At 33.0% G+C, this 22640-nt stretch overlaps 1 protein-coding gene across 2 annotated transcripts; it reads right to left on the bottom strand.

Moving 5' to 3' along the window:
* Positions 1-14307: 14307 nt before the first annotated feature.
* On the bottom strand, positions 14308-20385 carry LOC143044866 (opine dehydrogenase-like). 2 transcript variants are annotated; one of them, XM_076217090.1, is made up of 2 exons: positions 20367-20385; positions 14308-15927 (listed from the first exon to the last, which is right to left on the bottom strand). In XM_076217090.1, exon 2 carries the CDS (start codon positions 15916-15918, stop codon positions 14704-14706), a length of 1215 nt encoding a protein of 404 aa, XP_076073205.1. In that variant the 5' UTR covers positions 15919-15927; positions 20367-20385; the 3' UTR covers positions 14308-14703. The 2 variants fall into 2 exon arrangements, with proteins under 2 accessions (XP_076073205.1, XP_076073198.1); XM_076217083.1 differs by lacking the exon at positions 20367-20385 and adding an exon at positions 19024-19179.
* Positions 20386-22640: the final 2255 nt, after the last annotated feature.

Below are 22640 nucleotides of genomic sequence, written 5' to 3'. Positions count from 1 at the left end.
TATTGTCTTTAAAACATTAAAAATGTAATTCAAATTTTATTATATCAAGCTTTATTAAGTTTCAGTTTTATGGTTATTTTTATTTGAAATGTATTAATTTCCAAGTTATCTCCCCTTAACATTCCTGAGTTATATCATCAGTTCAGCCTTTGTTTTGGTAGAGTGTCATGATATATTTTGAAATAACTGCCAATACTATCTAGAGTTTGTAGGGTAATCAAGACTTTGTTTACCTGTACCACCTCAATCTTTGCTGGAGTAATACATTAATGGCAATTATAAATCTATTTTGAAATACTAATTAAGGGTTGCAAAGCATTTTATATGTTTTACATCATACTTGTGGAAGTAAAAATAATAACAGTGCCTCACTATAATGATTATGTATCTGATGAGATTTAATCTTGTGTTATTGTATGTCTTATTGAAAAAACTTACATGAAATATTTTAAACAGATATCACCTTACATTGCAGTTTAAAATCTGTCAATTGATACTTTTGTTTATTTGTTTATTTACATTTTTGTTTACAATGCCTGGTGCATATGTATGTATTATGTTTATATCTTTCTTGACAAGACAGCTTTTGATTGTCACAGTTTGAGCAAGAGATACTTCCCTTTTGTCACTATGTTGGAGAATTAATCAACCATATGATATTCAACTTGTTATACTGACCCATAGACTTTAAAAATGTTTTTACATAGAAAGTTTCAATTGTTTAAGCCATGATTAATTCATTACTTTCATATGGTTAGTATCTCTTATCAGATCGGTGCGTATCACATGTTTCAATTCAGTTAGTCAAATAAAAAATCAACAAAATATCACTAAAAAATGTTGGACAAGGGAAACAACTCAAGTTAAATTATGTCATTCAAATCCTATCTATAATATACTGATCTGGTTAATGTATAGTTTTCACTACTTGAATGAAATAAATCAAACTGGAATATGGAGGCAGACCTCTTACAATAATTTCCACACTTAAAATCAAAATAATAAATACCCTAATTTTTCCATAATTGTAAGCAACTATTATTCATTGTCTCAAAGATGTTATTGGGTCATTTAAGAGTAAAATAAGACGGACAATGAATGTTTATATTGAAATTTGTCTATTTAGGAGAATTCATATCCATGTTGCATGGATTTTCAAGGATTATATTCTTTAAAAAATTTAACAAGTCTTTATTATGTGAAAATTTATACCATTTGACATGTTTGATATAAACTATCGTATGGTGATTTGTTTTGTCTCAAAATTTTACTTGTCTCATTGTTTAGATTTAGCTCCCTTTTAAAAACAGCAAAATTTCAGAGGACATTATTAAGGTGATAGATACCATATGTACCCAAATGTTTAAGACATATATTGTTTATTTTTCTCACTGGGTCGACATATTCACCACTTCTCCTTTTATTCATAGTAATTGTAAAAAAAATGTTCAGAACTTGTTTCATTATTTTATTTATCACTGACAAAACAATGAATGGAGTCATCAAGACAATGCAAATACTTGTTAGGCCAGTTTTAAAACCCAAGAAATGTTCTAGATAACAATGCAAATAATTTGGTGTCTTTACAAATTTGTTTTTTTCCCATATTCATGTTTATACTTGAACAGAGATTTGAAAAGACTCAGTGGCGGATGCAGGAATTTTCGAAAGGGGGGGTGCTAGCCCAGGGCAAAGGGGGGGTGCAGGGGGGTGCAAAACATATGTCCCGATTCAAATGCATTGATCGGCCAAAATAAAGGGGGGTGCGGACCCTTGGAACCCCCCCTCTGGATCCGCCACTGAGACTCCACGTCGACTAATTTACCACAGTTTTTATGTAATAAAGAAATCACTAGAACCAAATCAAATGAAGAGGTCTTTGTGGTTTTTGTGAATTTATCGATTTGGTTTACCGTTTATGTTGTGCAACCAATGTCTTATTTTTACAATCTGATTTGCATAATTTTCATTATTGAATACTATTCTGTTATGTTTTACATTGTTGATATCATCCTTGTTTTGTGTTCTTAAATCTTGTTTTCTGTTGATGTGAATTAAGATATGGTAGATGGTTTCTGTTTAACATTAATAAAAATATAAAATAAATATGTATTTATATTTTTTTCTTCTCGCCTGAATAAATGATCAAAAAGTGCTTTTATAATGAGCTAGCATGATTATCTGTCATGATCAGCAACTTTTACCACAATAGATGTGGAGTATACATTAACAGCAATCTTCAGTAAAAGACAGGTGTCAATTCATTTAGGTCAAGCTCAGAATTCTCAGGGTGGACAAAACAGGTTAGAACGTTAACTGACTATCTAAGGTTAGGGTAAAGGTTGGCACTTGTCCTAAGTCAGGAGCCAGATGTTCAGTAGTTGTTGTTTCTTGGTGTGGTTCATAAAGTTTGTCATTTCTTGTTTTTGATATAAATTAGACCGTTGATTTTCAAGTCTGCATTATTTTACACTTGTCATTTGGTGGTCCTTTATAGCTTGTTGTTCGATTTGATCAAAGGTTCCATGGTGGAGCCATACTTTGACCTATAATTGTTGACTTTGTTTACATTGTGACTTGGATGGTGTGTTGTCTCATACTATATTAAAGATACAACAAAATACAGTAACTGAACTGGTTGCTGACCATACAAAACAGACATAGAAAAAAGGAATTGGTAGCTTATTTGAATCTACATGCATGTCTGCCTGCTATCGTATCCTCAATCATAGTTCAACTGCAAGTGAATTACCTTGTACATAATGCAATTATTAAGACATACTATTACAAAGTCTAGCTTTCTGGACAATGACAAGTGTTGGTGGTTGGTGTTGCCTGTTGAACTCGCAACTATTGTTGATGTTTTCTATTATCCTTTTTATATGACTGCAAACATTTTTTGAGTTTCGTATAATGCTTTGATGTCATAGTCTGCTTTGTCGTCGTCAGAAGACACATTTGGTTTCTGGACCACAACTTTAGTGTAAGTGAATGGATTTCTATGACATTTTTTAAGAAAGTTCAATACTACAAATGGAAGGTCAGGATTAGATTTTGGGATGATGGTCCCAATCGTTTGGGAATAAGGGGACCAAAACCACATTTTCCTAGTTTCAGGACAATTGCTTGTAAAAAAGTATTTCGATTGCTCTGAAATTGTACCAAAATGTTTAATACCACAAGTAGAAGGTTGGTATTCATTTTGGGGGTTATGGTGCCAACAGATTAGGAATTAAGGGCCATAAAGGGGCCAAAAACAAACATTTTTGTATTTTCCGATTTGTGTGTAAATAGATCTCTGACATTGTACCTCAGGATTGAGTTTTGAGGTAATTGCCCCAAACATGCAAAAATTAGGGGTATGTCATCATGTTTAATTTGTACCTACATTTCTGTATTTTCATGTATTGTGTGATTTTGAAGGTCTGGCTTGTAAATCCACTCGACCATACTGTATTTCAATGAAAATATTATTCTGTAGTAGGCCAACTTCTATTGAAGTATCACTATTTCCAATAGACCTTTTGAATGGTTGTTAAATCACTTAATAGTTCAAGATACTAATAAGTAACATAAACGATCGTATGACAAAACACAGTCAGTTAAAAATGGATCCATTATTAAAAAGGCCTTGAAGCAATTTTGATACAGGTAGAGACGATATGGATGCTCCAGATTTCAAACCTACTTATAAAAAACGTTTATATGATATATAATAGTAGATCTTAAAATAAATGAAACTCTGTTTTGTTCAATCTCAGATTTATATGTGTTTAACATACCAGGAACAGTTTCAAATCTCTTAAAATACTAATATGTTTCTTGAAAGACATCAATAGTCCAACAAAAAGTCCATATCTATGGAAAAGGTCACGCTGAGGAGATGAGTTGGTAAATGTAATGCATATATTAAATATCCAATTAGCAAATTTAAAGTTCATTGAAAGTTGACATCTAGAAGTCATACCGTGTAACAGAATGAATAAATTGCAAACAGATTATAAACGCTAATTCATCCAGACTGGTAACTTTTCAATTTAAAATAAAAAAAAAAACTATTCTCCTTGAACGCGAGCTTTGATTATAATAGCTTTTTACTTCACCTCTTTTCAAAATTCATGTATGTAAAATGCATGAAATGATACAAGCATTTTTATCGTTTCAGCAAGTTAATAGTTTGAATTAAAAGATATGCTTGCATTTGGACTGTCAAGATTCACATTAACCACCATTCATTTCAAGAGATATTTAATTTTTGTCGAGCCTGCGACTTTAGTTGCAGAAAGCTCGACATAGGGATAGTGATCCGGCGGCGGTGTTAGCTAAATTCTTAAAGCTTTATATTTTAGAAGGTAGAAGACCTGGATGCTTCATACTTTGTATATGGAGGCCTCATGATACGAAGTTTCCGTCAGTCACATGTCCAATGTCCTTGACCTCATTTTCATGGTATAGTGACTACTTGAAAAAAGTTAAATTTTGTTGTAATGTTAAGTTCTCTCTTATTATAAGTAGTAGGATAACTATATTTGGTATGTGCATACCTTGCAAGGTCCTCATGCCCGTAAGACAGTTTTCACCTGAACTCGACCTCATTTCATGGATCAGTGAACAAGGTTGAGTTTTGGTGGTCAAGTCCATATCTCAGATACTATAAGCAATATGTCTAGTATATTCGGTGTATGGAAGGACTGTAAGGTGTACATGTCCAACTGGCAGGTGTCATCTGACCTTGACCTCATTTTCATGGTTCAGTGGTTATAGTTAAGTTTTTGTGTTTTGGTCTATTTTACTTATACTGTATGCAATTGATCTACTATATTTGGTGTATGGAATGATTGTAAGGTGTACATGTCTAGCTGGTAGGTGTCATCTGACCTTGACCTCATTTTCATGGTTCAGTGGTCAAAGTTAAGTTTTTGAGTTTTGGTCTATTTTTCTAATACAATAAGCAATAGGCCCACTATATTTGGTTTATGTAAATATTTTATGATCATATGACAGTCGCACAGATTTTATTTGACCTTGACCTCATTCCCACAGTTCGTTGCTCAGTGTTAAGTTTTTGTGTTTTGGTCTGTTTTTCTTAAACTATAAGCTATAAGTCAACTATATTTGTTGTATGGAAGAATTGTTAGCTGTACATGTCTGCCTGGCATGGTTTATCATGTTTATCTGACCTTGACATCATTTTCATGGTTCATTGATCAATGTTTGGTTTTCTTGGTTAATGTTAAGTTTATGTGACAGTTGTAATAAAGCTTTACATTTAGGACTATCAACATAAAATCAATGATTAGTAAAGAAGGCGAGACATTTCAGTGTGTGCACTGTTGTGTTACAAAAGAATCACATCTAAAAAATGCATGACCTTTAAAAAAAGTTCGGAGCTACCTTGTAACAATTTTTGTGGTAGTTTTCAGTATACCTTCGGAATTTACAAACTTCTTTCCTTAAAATATTCAGTATACATTCGGTATTCTTAAAATTGTAAAATACTGAACGGTACCAGTCTACCGACAGCGTACTCCCTCTTATACAATTTCCATGATTTGCTTTCAGGAAGCCCCAAAACCTTGGATCAAAACAAGGTGCACCATGATATTATATGTTTACAATTTGGAGAAAGATTCAATATAAACAATACGGCTTTTAAAGAAGTTCCAGATACAAATCGGTTACTCCAGATAAAGCAACGACAAAGTTCATAATTAGCTAAGCGAAAACCCTATAATGATTCGAATTGAAAAAAAAAAAGCCTGTGTCGCTCACCTTGGTCTATGTGAATATTAAACAATGGACACAGATGGATTCATGACAAAATTGTGTTTTGGTGATGGTGATGTGTTTGTTGATCTTACTTTACTAAACATTCTTGCTGCTTACAATTATCTCTATCTATAACAGTACTTTCTGTGGAAAATGTTATTGAAAATCTTTAAATTTAAAGAAAATTGTTAAAAATTGACTATGAAGGGCAATAACTCCTTAGGTAGTCAATTGACTATTTTGGTCATAGTGACTTAATTTTAGTTCTTACTTTGCTGTACATTATTGCTGTTTACAGTTTATCTCTATCTATAGTTATCAAAAGTACCAGGATTATAATTTAGTACGCCAAACGCGCGTTTCGTCTACATAAGACTCATCAGTGACGCTCAAATCGAAATATTGATAAAGCCAAACATGTACAAAGTTGAAGAGCATTGAGAATCAAAAATTCCAAAAAGTTGTGCCAAATACGGCTAAGGTAATCTATGCCTGGAATAAGAAAATCCTTAGTTTTTCGAAAAATTCAAAGTTTTGTAAACAGGAAATTTATAAAAATGACCACATTATTGATATTCATGTCAACACCGAAATGTTGACTACTGGGCTGGTGATACCCTCGGGGACGAAACGTCCACCAGCAGTGGCATCGACCCAGTGGTTTAAATAGTTATCAAAAGTACCAGGATTATAATAATAATATTCAATATAATAACAAAAAAACAGCAAAATTTCCTCAAAATTACCAATTCAGGGGCAGCAACCTAACAACCAATTATCCGATTCATCTGAAAATTTCAGGGCAGATAGATCGTGACCTGATCAACAATTTTACTTGTCAGATTTGCTCTTAATGCTTTGGTTTTCGAGTTATAAGTCAGAAACTGCATTTTACCCCCATGTTCTATTTTTAGCCATGGCGGCCATCTTGGTTTGTTGGCCGAGTTACCGGACACATTTTTTTAACTATATACCCCAATGATGATTATGGCTAAGTTTGGTTAAATTTGGCCCAGTAGTTTCAGAGGAGAAGATTTTTCTAAAAGATTACTAAGATTTACGAAAAATGGTTAAAAATTGACTATAAAGGGCAATAACTCCTAAAGTGGTCAACTGACCATTTTGATCATGTTGACTTATTTGTAGATCTTACTTTGCTGAACATTATTGCTGTTTACAGTTTATCTCTATCTATAATAATATTCAAGATAATAACCAAAAGCAGCAAAATTTCCTTAAAATTACCATTTCAGGGGCAGCAACCCAACAACGGAATGTCCGATTCATCTGAAAATTCCAGGGCAGATAGATCTTGACCTGATGAACAATATCACCCTGTCAGATTTGCTATAAATGCTTTGGTTTTTGAGTTATAAGCCAAAAACTGCATTTTACCCCTATGTTCTATTTTTAGCCATGGCGGCCATCTTGGTTGGTTGGCCGGGTCACCGGACACATTTTTTAAACTAGATACTCCAATGATGATTGTGGCCAAGTTTGGTTAAATTTGGCCCAGTAGTTTCAGAGGAGAAGATTTTTGTAAAAGTTAACGACGACGGACGACGACGGACGCCGACGGACGACGGACGCCTGACGCCGGACGCCGGACGCAAAGTGATGGGAAAAGCTCACTTGGCCCGAAAAGTGAGCTAAAAAGTCAGAATCAAGTTTGCAAAAAATAAAGTATGAATTGTTCGACCTCCGATTTGAGAGTGGCTATTGTTAACACCGGATAAAGATCCAGGTTAGCGATTAAGGCTATTTAGAGATATTGAGGTTGGTGGTAGAAATAAAAAAAGTATTACAAACAAATGGCAGTGGATATCTCAGGATTCATGGATTCTCTCGTAAGTCATCATGATCATCATATGTGCCTGGATTATTATTCATTTGTAATGTATTCCTGTCATATAATGTTGTCGTTTTAGCCGTATATTTAATGTTACCAAAAAGAATCATAAAGCACGATGTTTGGCTAGCAACAAAACCAGGCTCACAAACCATTTTTTCTTAAAATGTCATGTACCAAGTCAGAAATATAGCGGTTGTTATCTAATAGTTTCTTTCTACGTCTATTGTATTGTTGTTTGTTTTTTGTTTCAATCTAGTGTTTCTGTTGTTTCATTGTTTTCCTCTTATAGTTGATGTGTTTCCCTCTGTTATAGTTTGTAAACCGGATTTGTATTCCCTCAATCGATTTATGACTTTTAACAGCGGTGTACTACTGCTGCCTTTATTTATTTGTTGTCATTCACTAAACGAGGCTATTTAGCTTTCGTAAGAGTAAGAGTCACCGCACCTTTATTTCACCCCTTGAATTACTAGAATACGTTATTGGCACAGAGAATGAAGATTGTATCATTACCCCTTCCATACAAATTAGCCCTTCTCATAAATATAATAATTGACCGCATTCTAAATGCCTAGGATTCAAAAAAGTTAATTGTGGTAAAGGCAAATTCCTTGAATGAATACGGTTTATTTATTCCAGAATTTCAGGTACTATAATAATATGTGCAGATTGATCAAATATATATATATATGATTGACATTTATCATGATTATATATTTTACCTGTGCTGATGAACACATTTCACCTTTTAATATACTGGGGATAAACCTTGTTTAGATATAATGTTATAACATTTTAAGTTCTGGAGACAACAGAAGTCTGAATATCCTTGAAGAAAACTCCTACTGTTGATGTCGAACGCTATCATTTAGATCATACAATTCTACTGATTTATTGTTGTCACTTATAACTAAAATTTCATTTTCATTCTCGTTGTAAGCAAGAGATGATGGTTCATGCAATTCATCCTTTTCAGTTAGAAAGTCAGAATGATATCGTCCATTGGGTGATAGCTTTTGTACATTACACGATTCAAAGCCAGCCACGTAGACGAACCAATCAGAATCGACAACGATACCCATTGGACACTTTAAGCCCTTGTTGCTGTAGGTAAACACTGGGATTCCAAACCATGCTATGCAATGGACGGCATGATCCATTGAGTCGGTATAATATATCTTACCCGCATTATCTGAACAGACAAATGAGGCGCTACCATCATGTTGCAAACGACGCAGTGTATACCCAAAAGCGTCGAGCAAACGCAATTTCTTATCAACACTTACAATTATTTGTCCTTTATATGATGTGATACCCCCACAGAATCCCCCGACATCGTGAGCTTTTTCTTTTCGTAAGCTGTGTATGTTGACCATTTGAATTCCGTTGTCCCCTATAGTTGCCACTGCACGATCTTCATCCAACATTGTCACATCTTGGGGTTCATTATTTAGGCTAATCTTATGAAGCATTTGCCCTTCTTTATTGCATATGAAAATGTGTTTGTTAGTCTTATCCATGAATAGCATGCCTTCATTTGTCAAAAATAATCCTCGCTGCACTTCTGTTCTATTTTTCCGGCCTAAGTTAGTTGCTTCAAATTTAGACTTTGCACTATAAATAATTGTATCTGCTTTACTTCTACTAGACCCTCTTGTACTTGTCATTTTTCTTTCATTATCAGGTATAGCATCGACGTCCTGTTTGTTCAGTAAATTCTCGATTGGTTGGGTTTTCTCGCTATTGTTTTCTTGGTCTATTTTCTCATCAACTTTTGTTTCCGTTTGGTAACTTGTGTCATTAGACTTGTTGACTTCTTTCGAAAGTTCATCTACTAAATCGATAACAGTGGGTGTTTTAATTAATTCAATGTTGTTTTTTGAACATGCTCGATTTAAGCCCGCATTTACACCGGTTATTTCTACTTCCTCGTCCTTAACTTTACTAGAAATTTCATCCCATCCTTGTTGTGTTTTTATTGACACCTTTTCTAGACCTTGCTCTGATTTACTTTCCTGTGAAATATTAACGGCTCCAATGTTGCTTGGCGAATTCCGACTTGAGTCGGTTGACAAGGCTTTCGTACATTTACCAGAACTTGGGTCTTGAATTTTGGATGACATTTCAGTCAAAGACACTTTGCCAACAAAGGAAACTATTGAAGCCCTGTCTGTTTTTATTGGTGTCCATCTTACATGTGTTATTTTTATTTCTTCAAGAATGTCATTCAAATATGATTCCATATCATTCTGTAATTTACTTAAGATCTTCACTACGGCAAAGAGCATTTCCTCATCATCACTGTGCATGGCTAACTGTAGATCGTCTTCCCATTGGTCTAAAGTATAATTCCTTCTCTCCAGTTCAACTATTTTCTCTTCTACACCTTTAATGCAGCGTTCATGTACAAGATTAGTCAATTCTGACTCCAGAGAATCAAAATACTGATTGATAGATTGTCGCGCAGTGAAAATATTTTGCTTAATGCTGTCATATTGTTGGCTTAAAGTAGCAATGTTGTCTTCAAGTTTGTCGGTTGTACCTGATAGTGACTCCTTTGCTTCCGTTATGCGGGAAACTAGTGCCTTTACAATTTCGCCATCACTTATTGACTTTGCTGCATTCTTAACAGTGTGAACTTCAACACAAGATCCATGTAGTTCAGTTTTACAATTTTCACAGAATACTGTATCATGACTGGAACAATAATAACTCAAGAGCAATTTTGGATGCTCGATACAGTTGATAGGCGATATTACTCTCTCCATACTGAAAATCGTTTCCCCTAAAAATCAAAATGAACGATTCTTCTTACACAAGAAAAAAATGTAACTGCAACTGAGATTTTTCTTTTATAGAAATTACACAGGCACTTGTCTCAGAAAAAAAATTCCGATATATACCTTAATATAACATGTTATATTAAGGTCTATAGGAAAAAAAATTCTGAGACAAGTGCCTGTGAGAAATTATGTAAAATTAAATTGAATTTTGGTAATATTGATATATTTTTAATCTTTTTTTTTTTTATTTTTGAAACACACTCATTGGTAAAGTATTAAACACATTTTGTTACTTATCCCAACTTTTCATTTTCCTTACCGATCTTCAACATACGACATTTTCGTACTTTGCTTAGATATAATAATGTGTTCGTACTGAAGATTTCTGATGCTAGTTGTCAAAATGATTTATTGGTAAATCCAATTCGGTATGTTCTGCAAAGGGGTCGATTGTGTTTAAGGACAGGAATTACGAATGCCACTGTAAAATAAGTCATGTTGGATAGAAGCAAGCGACCCTATATGGACCCCTACTTAACATCGATTTTAGTATCATTACGAAAATGACTGAGAAGTCAAGAAATTACCATATTTCCATACCATAGTCAACCTTCGAAATGTCTAGATGTTAAAACTGAGTCATATCTTATAAATACTTTTATAAGTGTATTTGCCAATTGGATTTGACCTATAGAAGTTTACAATGTGTTGCTTGCTTGATATCATTTAGCTCTTATTTTCTTACTGTTTCTGTGCTTAACTAAAACTTTTAATAAACCCGTAACATTTACTGTCGTTTTCAAGTAATGAAGAAGTTGCTGACTTTCTTGGTTTTGTATAAAGATAGCTGAGTATTTTATGCATTTGACATTTGTTTTGAGGACGGCAAAACAACTGTAAGGTTAATTTAACTTTGGTTTTGGATAATTTTTGAGCTCACTTTACTGTCTAGCTGCAATACCTTTTTTATTGGATAGTTTGTAGGTTTTATACTTGGCTTAGGATAATGTACACATATATTTTCGGACAAAAGTGAGGAAAACCATCAACAATACAACAGAAAAAGCACATCTTTATTTCTATACACGGTATCGTCCTCATTGGTTGTAACACCACCTATTGTCTTTTCACGAGCAAAGAGATGATTGCAACTAGTCGTGCAGAACAGCTAAATATTATGGAGCACCTGAATTCTTCCAATATTTTGTCTTAAAAGGAGTTCTTTGAAAACTTTCAATCAGTTTAATTGATGTCTGGAACTGGCATGTCAGTAGCTGCTAGTAGTCCTTAGTTAGTTAATGTGTCATTGTCATTTTGCTTATTTTATTTTATTTACCCATCTTCAAGATGTTAGGATACGACCCATGCTGTTGAAAGTAACAGCAACCCTATTTTATTATTTCTAATAGTAATTGATCAGTATTTTAAACCTTTTTTAATAGACGAAACGCGCGTCTGACGTAAATACAAAATTTCAATCCTGGTATCTATGATGGAGTTTATTTACAACCACTGGGTCGATTCCACTGTTGGTTGAGTCCAGTAGTCAGCACTTTTGTGTTGACACGAATTATCATTGATATGGTCATAACTATAAATCAACTGTATAAAAAAACTTTGAATTTTTAAAATACTAAGGCTTTTTTACCTCAGAAATAGATTACCTTAGCTTTATTTGGCAAATCTTTTAAGAATTTTTGGTCCTTTACGCTCTTCAACTTCGTACTAATTTGGCCTTTTTAACTTTTTTCTAATCGAGTGTCACTGATGAGTCTTGTGTAGACGAAACGCAGGTCTGGCGTAAATACAAAATTTTAATCCTGGTATATATTAGTTTATTACTCATAATGAACTCGGACTTCTTTTAATATGACTTTTACTGTGCGTATATATTGGTGTGTGTTTGTTTATTCTACCTTGGCTAGAGGTATTGGATGAGGGTTGATATCTCACAAAACATGTTTAACCTCGCCGCAATTTTGCGCCTGTTCGAAGTCAGGAGCCTCTGGCCTTTGTTAGTGGTTTATGTGTTTTTGATTGTAGTTCATTTATATGTTTTGGAGTTTAGTATGCTGTCCATTTTCACTGAACTAGTATATATACACTTTTGTTTTTAGAGGTCAACTAAAGCACGCCTCTGGGTGCGGGATTTTCTTGCTTTGTTGAAGACCCATTTGTGGCCTTGGGCTGTTTTATACTCTTTGGTCGGGTTGTTATCTCTTGGACACATTCTCAATTTCCATTCTCTGTTTCATCTTGTTGCTTTTGTAATAGTCTTCAATGTTGTATTTTTTGTTATTTCGTTTTTTAATGTCTGTGTTGTTAATACCGTTGACAGTCTTGTCTATTTTTCGAAATGTGTGTTTTAATTTTAAGCTTTCATCTTCATTTATTTTTATGGATTAAAGATTAGCATGTTTTATGAATTTGGAAAACAGGAAGTAGAACATCAGATGAGCTGATTACTTGTCACATTGTACTGCATAACCAAACGAAACTTGGTGTCATGTAATCAAGAGCTATGACGTGTAGTTTCCGAGAAAAAAGTGCGACAGAATTGCGTTACATACTGGTGGATGGGCGAATGGATGTAACCCTTATACCTTACCTTTGAATCGGTGGTATACATTCCAACTTTTAAGAACAAACTTTTTTTTTCAATGAAAGTTTGATTTATAAAAATAGCAATTTCTCTCAATTTGATGGATTATAAAAAAAACACCAGACATCTTATCAATCTTGAAAACATTCTTTTTATTAATAAATCATTATGGTTTTAAATAAAGACAACAGTAGTACCGGTATCCAAAAGTGCTAAAATCTATTCGTTTTATTGACACATACCAATATACACATTCATTTTGATGTTATTTTTTCTATATCATTTATACATTATTAGTAGTAATTGGTTGTAAAGGATTTGTATTTCTTTGTTTTATAAGAATGAAATCATTGTGAGGTTGGTGTAGTATATTTGAAAATTGCGTTAGGGTCAGTTGTTTAATGATATACGCTAAGCAAAGAATCTGTGATTTGCATTTTGCAATAAATCAATAGATACTATTCTTGATTTTTTCACTCTGTATTTGTAAACTTTAAAGTGTATTCATCTAGTTTTACTATTTATATGGTCCATACTAAGTGTTCAGAACGGACGTTATTTCCCAAAACGAATTTTGTCCTTGTATACGATTAAATGAGGATATTTCTTATTTCAAAATTTGCTTGTAAAATAGTATTGATATATATATATATATATTTATAAAATGGAAAATGGAAATGGGGAATGTGTCAAAGACACAATAATACATAAGAACAGAAAACAGCATAAGGCCACCAATGGGGCTTCAACATAGAGAGAAAGTTCCGCACCCAGAGGTGGGCTTCAGTGGCCCTTTAGCAAAATTGTGTACTAGTTCAGTGAAAATGGACGTCACACTTAACTCGGAAACATATAAATGAAAAATGATTAATAAGCATTTAAGACTAACAAAGTTGCATGTTGATGTATGCATATGTTTATGTAGCATTGTTTTTTTATACATAATTACTTACCTTCAGTTAGTCTGTTAGTTTTGCATGCATGGTTAGGCTAAACATCATAATATACTGTGTTTATTTTCCGTATTCATAGCAGTGCCAAAGCGCTTCCTTCGACAAAACAAGTAACTATAGATGTGTGCATTTTGGAGGTATCTGTTTATTCAAGAAATATCAAGATGACTTTTTAAAATTAATTTGATACCGTCTTTGAAAATTACGAAAATAAACTTAAATGGGACATTTGATGAAATTGTATCTGACCATTGTTGACGGGAAACAATGGTTGTTACCCTTTCGCTTTGTGAACCTATTTTTTCTTTCAAAACAGGTGAAGTGCGAAAATAAAACAAAGACTGCAAAACGTATTATAAATCAAAACTTTAATAAAATATCTTATATAAGGGAGATAACTACAACGCCCTGTGTATCACGAATAACAACAGATACTGAAAAAAGCTCGCATAATTAAGAAAGCAAATGAATCCAGATGCCGTATAATTATTTACCATAAGCATAGTATTGCACAAACATTTTAAAATGATTAAATTCAAGAAAATGAGAGTGTATTGCTGATTTACTAAGATAAAACACATTAGCATTTAAAGCTGTTACCATAATCTATACAAATAAAATAGTTAACTTTTTTGTATAAGGTAGATAATAATACTGTTCCTTAAATATATTAGCTATAAAAAAAAAATAAATAAATTAATATGATGGCACAAGAAACCTAACCATTCAAAACCATTTAGGCCATTAAGTATCAAAAAGTTCATCGACAGTTTTTAGACCGAATGACTGAGGTGCTCTGGCTGTGCCAACATCTTTTCCCGAAAGTTTCGACCCCACGATGTACTCCTTGCCTAGTTTTTTTTGTGCCCATAAAATGATTTCATCCATGACTGGAGTATCTACTCCAGCGATTTCAGCAATGCCCTTCATTACAACAAGACCAAATGGAATATCCTCGGTTGTGTATCGGTAATTGAAATTTGGTACGTAGCCGTCTTCAGTTTTAATCATGGGATGTACAAGTCCGTCATACGCATTGTTGGTTTGCATGGCCTTCATAAGACAACTTTTATCAGTTATTTGATCTTTATAGTAGGTTTTGTACCAATCATAGATATGCATAACTTGTGACATGTCTATACCCTCTTTGACTTGCTCCAACTTTTCCCCAGTGGCTATCAGTTCGTCACTGACTTGAGATAACAAGTCTGCTTGTATTTCATCTATACCTTGATAAAATAAAGGTTCATTCTGTAAAGGTTTTCCATCCCAGTTTTTCCATTTTCCGTAAAGAATTGGAGGATGGACCATAGATTTTGCCATCAAGTTGATTGCAATGTAGTTCTGTATTTCTTCTATTTTGGGTTTTGTACCAATAATATCCTGAATGGATGCGACTATTGGAAAAGGTAATTTACACGTCTTTCCCTTAATGTATGATATTCCTAAAGAATCTTTTGCCCCAAGGATCTGGGCGTGTCTACCGAATTCTAATATACGACATGCCCAAGGCAGTGATTCTAGTGATGCTATAGTGCACGTGTTCGCTTTGTCGCCTAATATACTTCTACACTGAAATTCAAATCCTGCCTGTCCGGGAAGTCCAACAATCAGTGTATTCGGTTGGAAATGTGGTTCTATAGCCTTAAAATATTGTTCATGAGCGAAAGCTGGTACGACAAGGAAAATGATCTCGACACCACACATCGCCTTTTCTGTATCTTTCGTTACCAAAGTTGGCTTTGCAAATTGTTCTCGCTGGCTTCCATCTAAATCCGTTATTGTCAATTTTACATCAGAATCCTCACATAGTTTTGTCCAGCGGTCAGCCTCGTCTTGAAATAATGTCAGAACGTGTACCTTTGAATTTTTCTGTGAGGCAGCTAACGTGGATAGACAATGGGCACCATTTCCTCCCCCACACACAAGTATTCGTCGTTTTGGTGTGTCAGAAGACATGTTTATGACCTGTAAGAAAATACAATTTTACAATTATAATGTTACTTGGTAGAAATGGAACAAATTTGGTATTCCTGTAAGAATGCAAAAGCAGTAAGACTGACATTTTCAGAAATATATACATGTCAGCGTAACGAAATTTTAAAAGCTTTTATATTCCATATACAGTGAAACAATAAACTATGATTGCAGCTAGCATGAGTTTCCAACTCTCACCAAAATTATAAACATGGTTGAGTTCCATCAAAGTAACAATCAAATAGAGAGAAAAAAATATCTTAAAGTTTCCTTCTGCCAATAAATTTGTAGACTATAATAACTTCTTTTTTTTTTTATCATGTTCGGTAAAAACACTTATAAAAAAGTTTAGTGTCATATGTTGGCAAAGATTCTTAATAAAAGTTGCTATACTTACGAAGAGTATTTCTACTTCGGTCTAATAAATCAAAACCGAACAACTTATACAATATATAAAAAAGAAGATGTGGTATGATTGTCAATGAGACAACTCTCCACAAAATGTATGCCTTTCTTTGTTTTTCGTCGTTTAATTAAAATGACAACTTTGTTTCTTAAAACGTATAATGTACATGTCTATCCAAAAGTAGCATACATAAATAGTTGGAAGTTTTTCAAATATTAAAATCAATTTATACAATTTGAAAAAGGCAAACCAAGACCGATGACATTTCGATTACATAATAGTAGATCGAGGGTAATTTTCAAACTGTAAATTGAATGCATTTTAAATCTATATGAAATGACAAAAAATATGATATCAAACGATGAAGGACAAAATTTTTACCTAAGACAAGACTAAAGCGTGTTTTTAAAATCTAAGATTCATTATTTGATTGAAACTTTCACAAAATACAGCAATAATATCTTGTTCAGGAAAATAATCCCATTATTCCCTTGAAAAACATTTTCTAAATCTTGTTTGAAATTTTCAGGTTGGCTAAATTTTCTGATTTGTCATCCATAACATTTTCAATTCTCTGCATGTAGCTTTCAAACTTTCACACCGAAAATATAAGTGTTGCATATGTAATGAAAAAGAAGGCGGACAAAATCTTTTAAGAACCCCTAAATATAAACCAAGCGACCACTAATCACAATAGCAAAGATTATTGCGATGAATTAATAACTTTTTATATATTTTGGCATTATTTTTTCCCGTCAATATTTATATAAATAAATGTTTGCATCATAAAATAATTCATAGTAAAACACATAAACAATTTATTTTCATTCCTTATTTTTCATAATCAAAATCGAAAACTCCGTTCTTTTAGCAATTTTGAGAATTGGTAGTTGAACTGTGTTGCCTTTCAGAAATTTGTTGTTCTACGTGATTTACCGTTGTTAAACGAATATATTTCAGGGTAAGAAATACCTTGTTTCAGGGCACTCTCTCAACTAAGATTAGATAAGCAATTTAGTTTTACAGAGAATATAATTATTTACATTCATTTTGCTGTTAAAATGTTAAGTCGTAATTTTTCAAATGAATTGTATGAATTGGGTGCAAAACATATAAACAGATTTTTTTTAAACTAAATATTTATCTATATTAACGAAATTACACATATATAACTTGTATGAAGTCTTGGCAAGGATGAAATCACAGACCAGTTTGCTATGTTGATAGTTGCAGGTAAAAACACCTGGATCACAAATGAAGTGAAAATAGAAGGGGAAAATAAATGTATATGACTTATTTGAAAAATTACGAAGATTAAGATTTACAAATTTAGACAAAAGGCTCTGTAATTTCCATCGTAAAAATATTATGCTTCTATTCATTACATTAACAAAACGGGTCAACCATCAAAAGTGAAACGCATATTTTTTTAAGGTGAGTACGACTCTACTTCAGGATCGTGCAACATTTTATTTACTAGTTAAACACATACATATGATTATGTTATGCTTTTCATAAAAAAAGATTTAATATACAGACCATTACCGAGTGAAATATAAATTCTATAGAAAGCTCTATGAATCTCATACCAAGGGAGATAACTTTCTATTTGTTAAATGCATTACAGTTATCTTCCAATGTACTTTATAATCTGCACTCGATTTGCAACAGATTGACACGAATACTCGTTTGAAGCCTTTTGGGAAGTGTATCAAAACTATAGATTTTAATTTTTTAAATGATTTTTACTTCTTCCTTTCTACTTTTACAACCGAATAGTGCAAGTAAAACAAAAATCTAATCAATGAATCAATAGTGGCTTTTCGGTGTAAACCAACAATTTTCCTCAATTGAAAGTTTATAACAATAAATCAATGCGTTATCAGTAATGAACATACATACTATTTTTCAAGGAACTAAAAAAGTTCACAATTTCCGTAAATTTAGTACATTTCCGTCTGGTTAGTAGATATTCCCCACATGTTTTTGCAGTAAGTGTACAAATTTGCCGACTATAATAGCAATTGCGTGCTGTAAGGTTTCCGCTGAGTGTTTAGCATTTATATAAAAACATTTCATAATTCTGATTATCACAATAAGTAAAAATCTAAAAATATGTCGCGGAAAAACAGAACAGATACAAATTACTTCCCGGCCAACACGTATACCATATTACCACATTCATAATATATGTGAAATCAGTTTCTCTTTATACTCTTTTAGAACAGTAAATTTACATTTCATATTTTATTCAGAAGTTTCTAAACACAGTTACAATTTCAATAACATGATGACTGAAGAATAGTCGGTTCCAATTTCTAGCGATCAATGCTAAAACTGACTAATTTGTTGATTGTTGTTTGCTTAACGTCCAGTGGCAAATTAATAACCGATAATGCCCTGCTATAAACATACAAACAAAATAGACACCGCTGAAGGACTATAGATATCAAACGACAATTAATAGAGGGTTTAATAGAGGGGCATTTTAAATTCGCATTGTTCTATCTCCTGTATGAAACTGAAGTATCGTATTATCTGTACATGCCTTGGTTTAATTGTACTAAACTATAAATATTGTAATAATATCAAATGCTATTTCTTGTTTAATGACTATAAACTGTGTAAAAATTAATAAATTATGTATGACATTGATTACAAAATATTCAGTAAATACTTACTCTACTTATTGGGTGATATTATCGCCTGTCAATATTGCGCAAGTTTTAAGAGCAAGTCAATCCTTATATACATCCGGGTGATTGTTTAACCTTCTTCAACAACGTATTTATTTCCTTTTTTTCTAAATGTTAAATACTTTATTATTTTATCTAACTACCACTGCGGGACTCAGTGTGTTAGGGCGTATACTCTTTTACATTATGGATTTTTGTTTAGTTCGGTAACTTCCATTTAAATTAAATCATCTGAAGAAGAACATAAATACCACTGGAAAATAAAGGGAAGAAAATCCCGTCGTAAGATCGCCTTTTATATGTTGCTAAAAACTTCCTTGAATGCTTGGTATACATATTTTGATTATGTCATCATATCGCTTGTTTGGTATATATTGACTCAATCTTTTATCTTATAGTTTAAATAGATGGTAAAATAAAACGAAAGGCCTTTATGCACATACAATGATCGATCTGCAGGTGTGAGTACTGATTAAAGTGATTTTAGTATAAAATAAGAAGACGTGGTATGAATGCCAAAGAGACAAATTATTAAATACCATGCAAAGATCAAATGACGTTCTTGTTAGCAACTGTAGGTTAACGTACGGCCTTCAACAATGAGCAAACCCATACCGCATTGCAAGCTATAAATGGTCCAACCATGACAAAATGCAAAACGATACAAACAAGAAAGTCAACAACCTCGATTTATATACAATAACATAAACGAATACTAGTATGATATTCAGCAACACACAACAAGCCATGAAAAACAGACTCCTGGCTTGGGACAGAAATATATATAGATTAGGTGCGGAAAACGTGGTCCTAGTGATTTTTGGCGTATTTGAGGACCATATTGATTGCAGTCGCCGAACCCTCTCCCTTATCTTGGAAAATTTTATTACTGCTCAATATAAGACAAATCAAATAAATAGGTGCAACTGACAAAGCCCTCGAAAAGGACTCATTCTGTCGTTTAATGTTTCTTCAACAAGAAAAAATTAAATTCCCCCAATGTAGCCCAAATAAAATAACTGTTAATTTCAATGTATTTTGAATGAAAAAAAAACAGGGTCTATGACTACATTTTTTTAATTGAAAGCATATTGGCCCAGAAGTCATTTTAATAAGTTTAAGAAAAATCCACCATTTCACATTCAGACATCCAGCTACATTAAAGGAAATTAACCGATTACAACAAGTATCGACAGCAGATTGGTGGACAGGCCACGGTACTATTACAGCACTATATACCACAATATTCGTAGATTCGACTACTCAACTTATCTAGAAGTCACAGCTTTTGTCCAAAGATATGACGGAAGCAAATAATAAAACCTTACCTATTCCTTTTTCGGGATGAGACAACATACTGAAAACATTCAGTAACATTGAAAGTAGCCATGACGACGTCAAGGACGCAATAATGCATGTCCTTGTAATAATCTGGACCATTGTACCAAATAGGATGGTAGTTCACCAGCATATAGCATAACATTAACCTAGTAGCAATGATGTATAACTAATACAATCGTGAAAACAAGTCTAAAACCTTTAAATTGTTACTTTGTCAATTTCTACGACAGAAAATTTCAGCTAAAAAAAATACCAAAACGATCCGTATATATACAGATTGATATTTTAGACTGTGAGACCATGCGTAATAGGTTCAAGTTAATGCGAGTACTCTTATTTCGGTGCATTGGTTGACAAAGTAACAATTTAAAGGTTTTCGACTTGTTTTCACGATTGTATTAGTTATACATCATTGCTACTCGGTTAACGTTATGCTATATGCTGGTGAACTACCATCCTATTTGGTACAATGGTACAGAAAACACCTATTGGTCTCAAATGGGGTCGGTCATTGCAACAAAATGTCATTCTTTAGCGACAGTGGTCACTACCGATAATCATTAGGGTTATAACTGTATATAGATAATCTCTATTTAAGACTGGCACGACACGGTGCAAAACTATCGACAAACTGAAAGCCTTGTTTTTCTTAGTTTCTAAGACCCAACTGTATATCATGTAACACGATTATTATCTTTTACAATAACCGTATTATAAGATGGACTACAGTTCCTTATCTGAAAATAATATTTATCTAAACATATTTACATGCATATAGAGTTATAAACAATGGTTGTTTTCTTAATTTAGTGGCTAAGGCCGCTTTAAAAAAAAGTTCCAAGCATTTTGCTTAAAGGTGTATTGACACTTAAAAAAAGACAGTTGCTCTTTAGAACTTTATTGTTGGTTTGTGTCGTTTGGTTGCTGTTGCAGTGCTGTAAACTCACATTTAATCTTTCTCCTATATCAATTATCAGTAAGTTAAGTCATTGAGAGCTTGATTTTCAGTATAATTAAGTTTATAGAATCATTTTCAGAACAGCGTGGACAACCGGAATACTGATGTTGGTAATAACACTGAATCCTTTACCTCCAACTTGTTTGTAAATTTCTATTGATTTTACGCTCACTAAGAATGTCAGATGCCTTCCAATGGAGATTCAAATAGAATAAAAGAGTAAAGTACGCGTTTGTACACGAAAAGAAAAAAAAATGACATTGCGCTTCAAATACTATGGACATTTGCGCTTTAAATTTCGATTCACCTGTATTAAATTGACCGGATATTTGCGCTTTTTACCTACAGTCGTCTACCTGTAATTTTAATGAGAAGTTATCATTACTTTAATAAATTTAACTTATATTTGTCATTAGTATGAGAAATGATCTAGTATTCTTCCCTTCCCACTAAAGTGGACAGTTTCGAATCATCCTGCTATTTTTCTCTTTTTGAAGAGCAGCAGTATGTGAATTACAATAGATTCGTAATATTGATGAACAGGCACCCCTGTCAAAAATTGAGAAAAAGAAACTTGAATATATATTTGAAATGTTGGCAAAATACTAAATGTTTTCACTCCTTTGGCTTCAGGTCTTAAGCAAAAACTGACCTGTGATGACTGTACGTGTTTGTATGTCTTTAGTATGTTTACGTTTAGCTCAGTATATATAGACTTTTAAACACATGTCAATGTGCTATGACATGAATGTTCTATGAAATGTGCTTTTAAATGATTTTTTAAACTTAAAAAAATATTACTTAAACTCTGCCAGGTCACACATGCCAGTTCAAACCCCGGATTAAAGAAAAATAAATCAAATATTGCAAAAGCGCAAATGTTTTATGTTAAAAGCGCAAATGTCCTATGATTTGAAGCGCAAGTGTCCATAAAAATAAGCGCAAATGTCCTATGAAAAAGCGCAAACGTCCCACGCCGATTTGATTAAGGTGTTTGGAACCTTTAGCGACCCCTCAGTTTAAATGCTGTTACTGATGATAAAATGGTGGTCAAGTTTGTTGTTGGTAATTTTAATTTCATTTAAGTTTTTCATGAGTTGATGTTCTTGATAGATTGGTTAAAGCCAAAAAGTGTTGCAGGTAAAAAAAAAAACCCGAGAGCGTCTTTCAAAATACAATTTTGTCAATTTGACAACTTATACCTCGTTAATTTTTAGTTGATTTGTTTTTTTATTTTGCTGATAATTTTGTTCTCTTTTGACATCTCTATTTGTAAAGTTTTCAGTGCAAAAACACCCCACCA

This window comes from Mytilus galloprovincialis, chromosome 1 (genome assembly GCF_965363235.1).
Source record: "Mytilus galloprovincialis chromosome 1, xbMytGall1.hap1.1, whole genome shotgun sequence".
NCBI lineage: Eukaryota > Metazoa > Mollusca > Bivalvia > Mytilida > Mytilidae > Mytilus > Mytilus galloprovincialis.
This window is presented reverse-complemented; position numbering and strand designations above follow the sequence as displayed.

What these genes read in the sequence shown, in the direction of transcription:
- LOC143044866 (XM_076217090.1), bottom strand. Translation starts at nt 15,918, where the DNA reads ATGTCTTCTGACACACCAAAACGACGAATACTTGTGTGTGGGGGAGGA.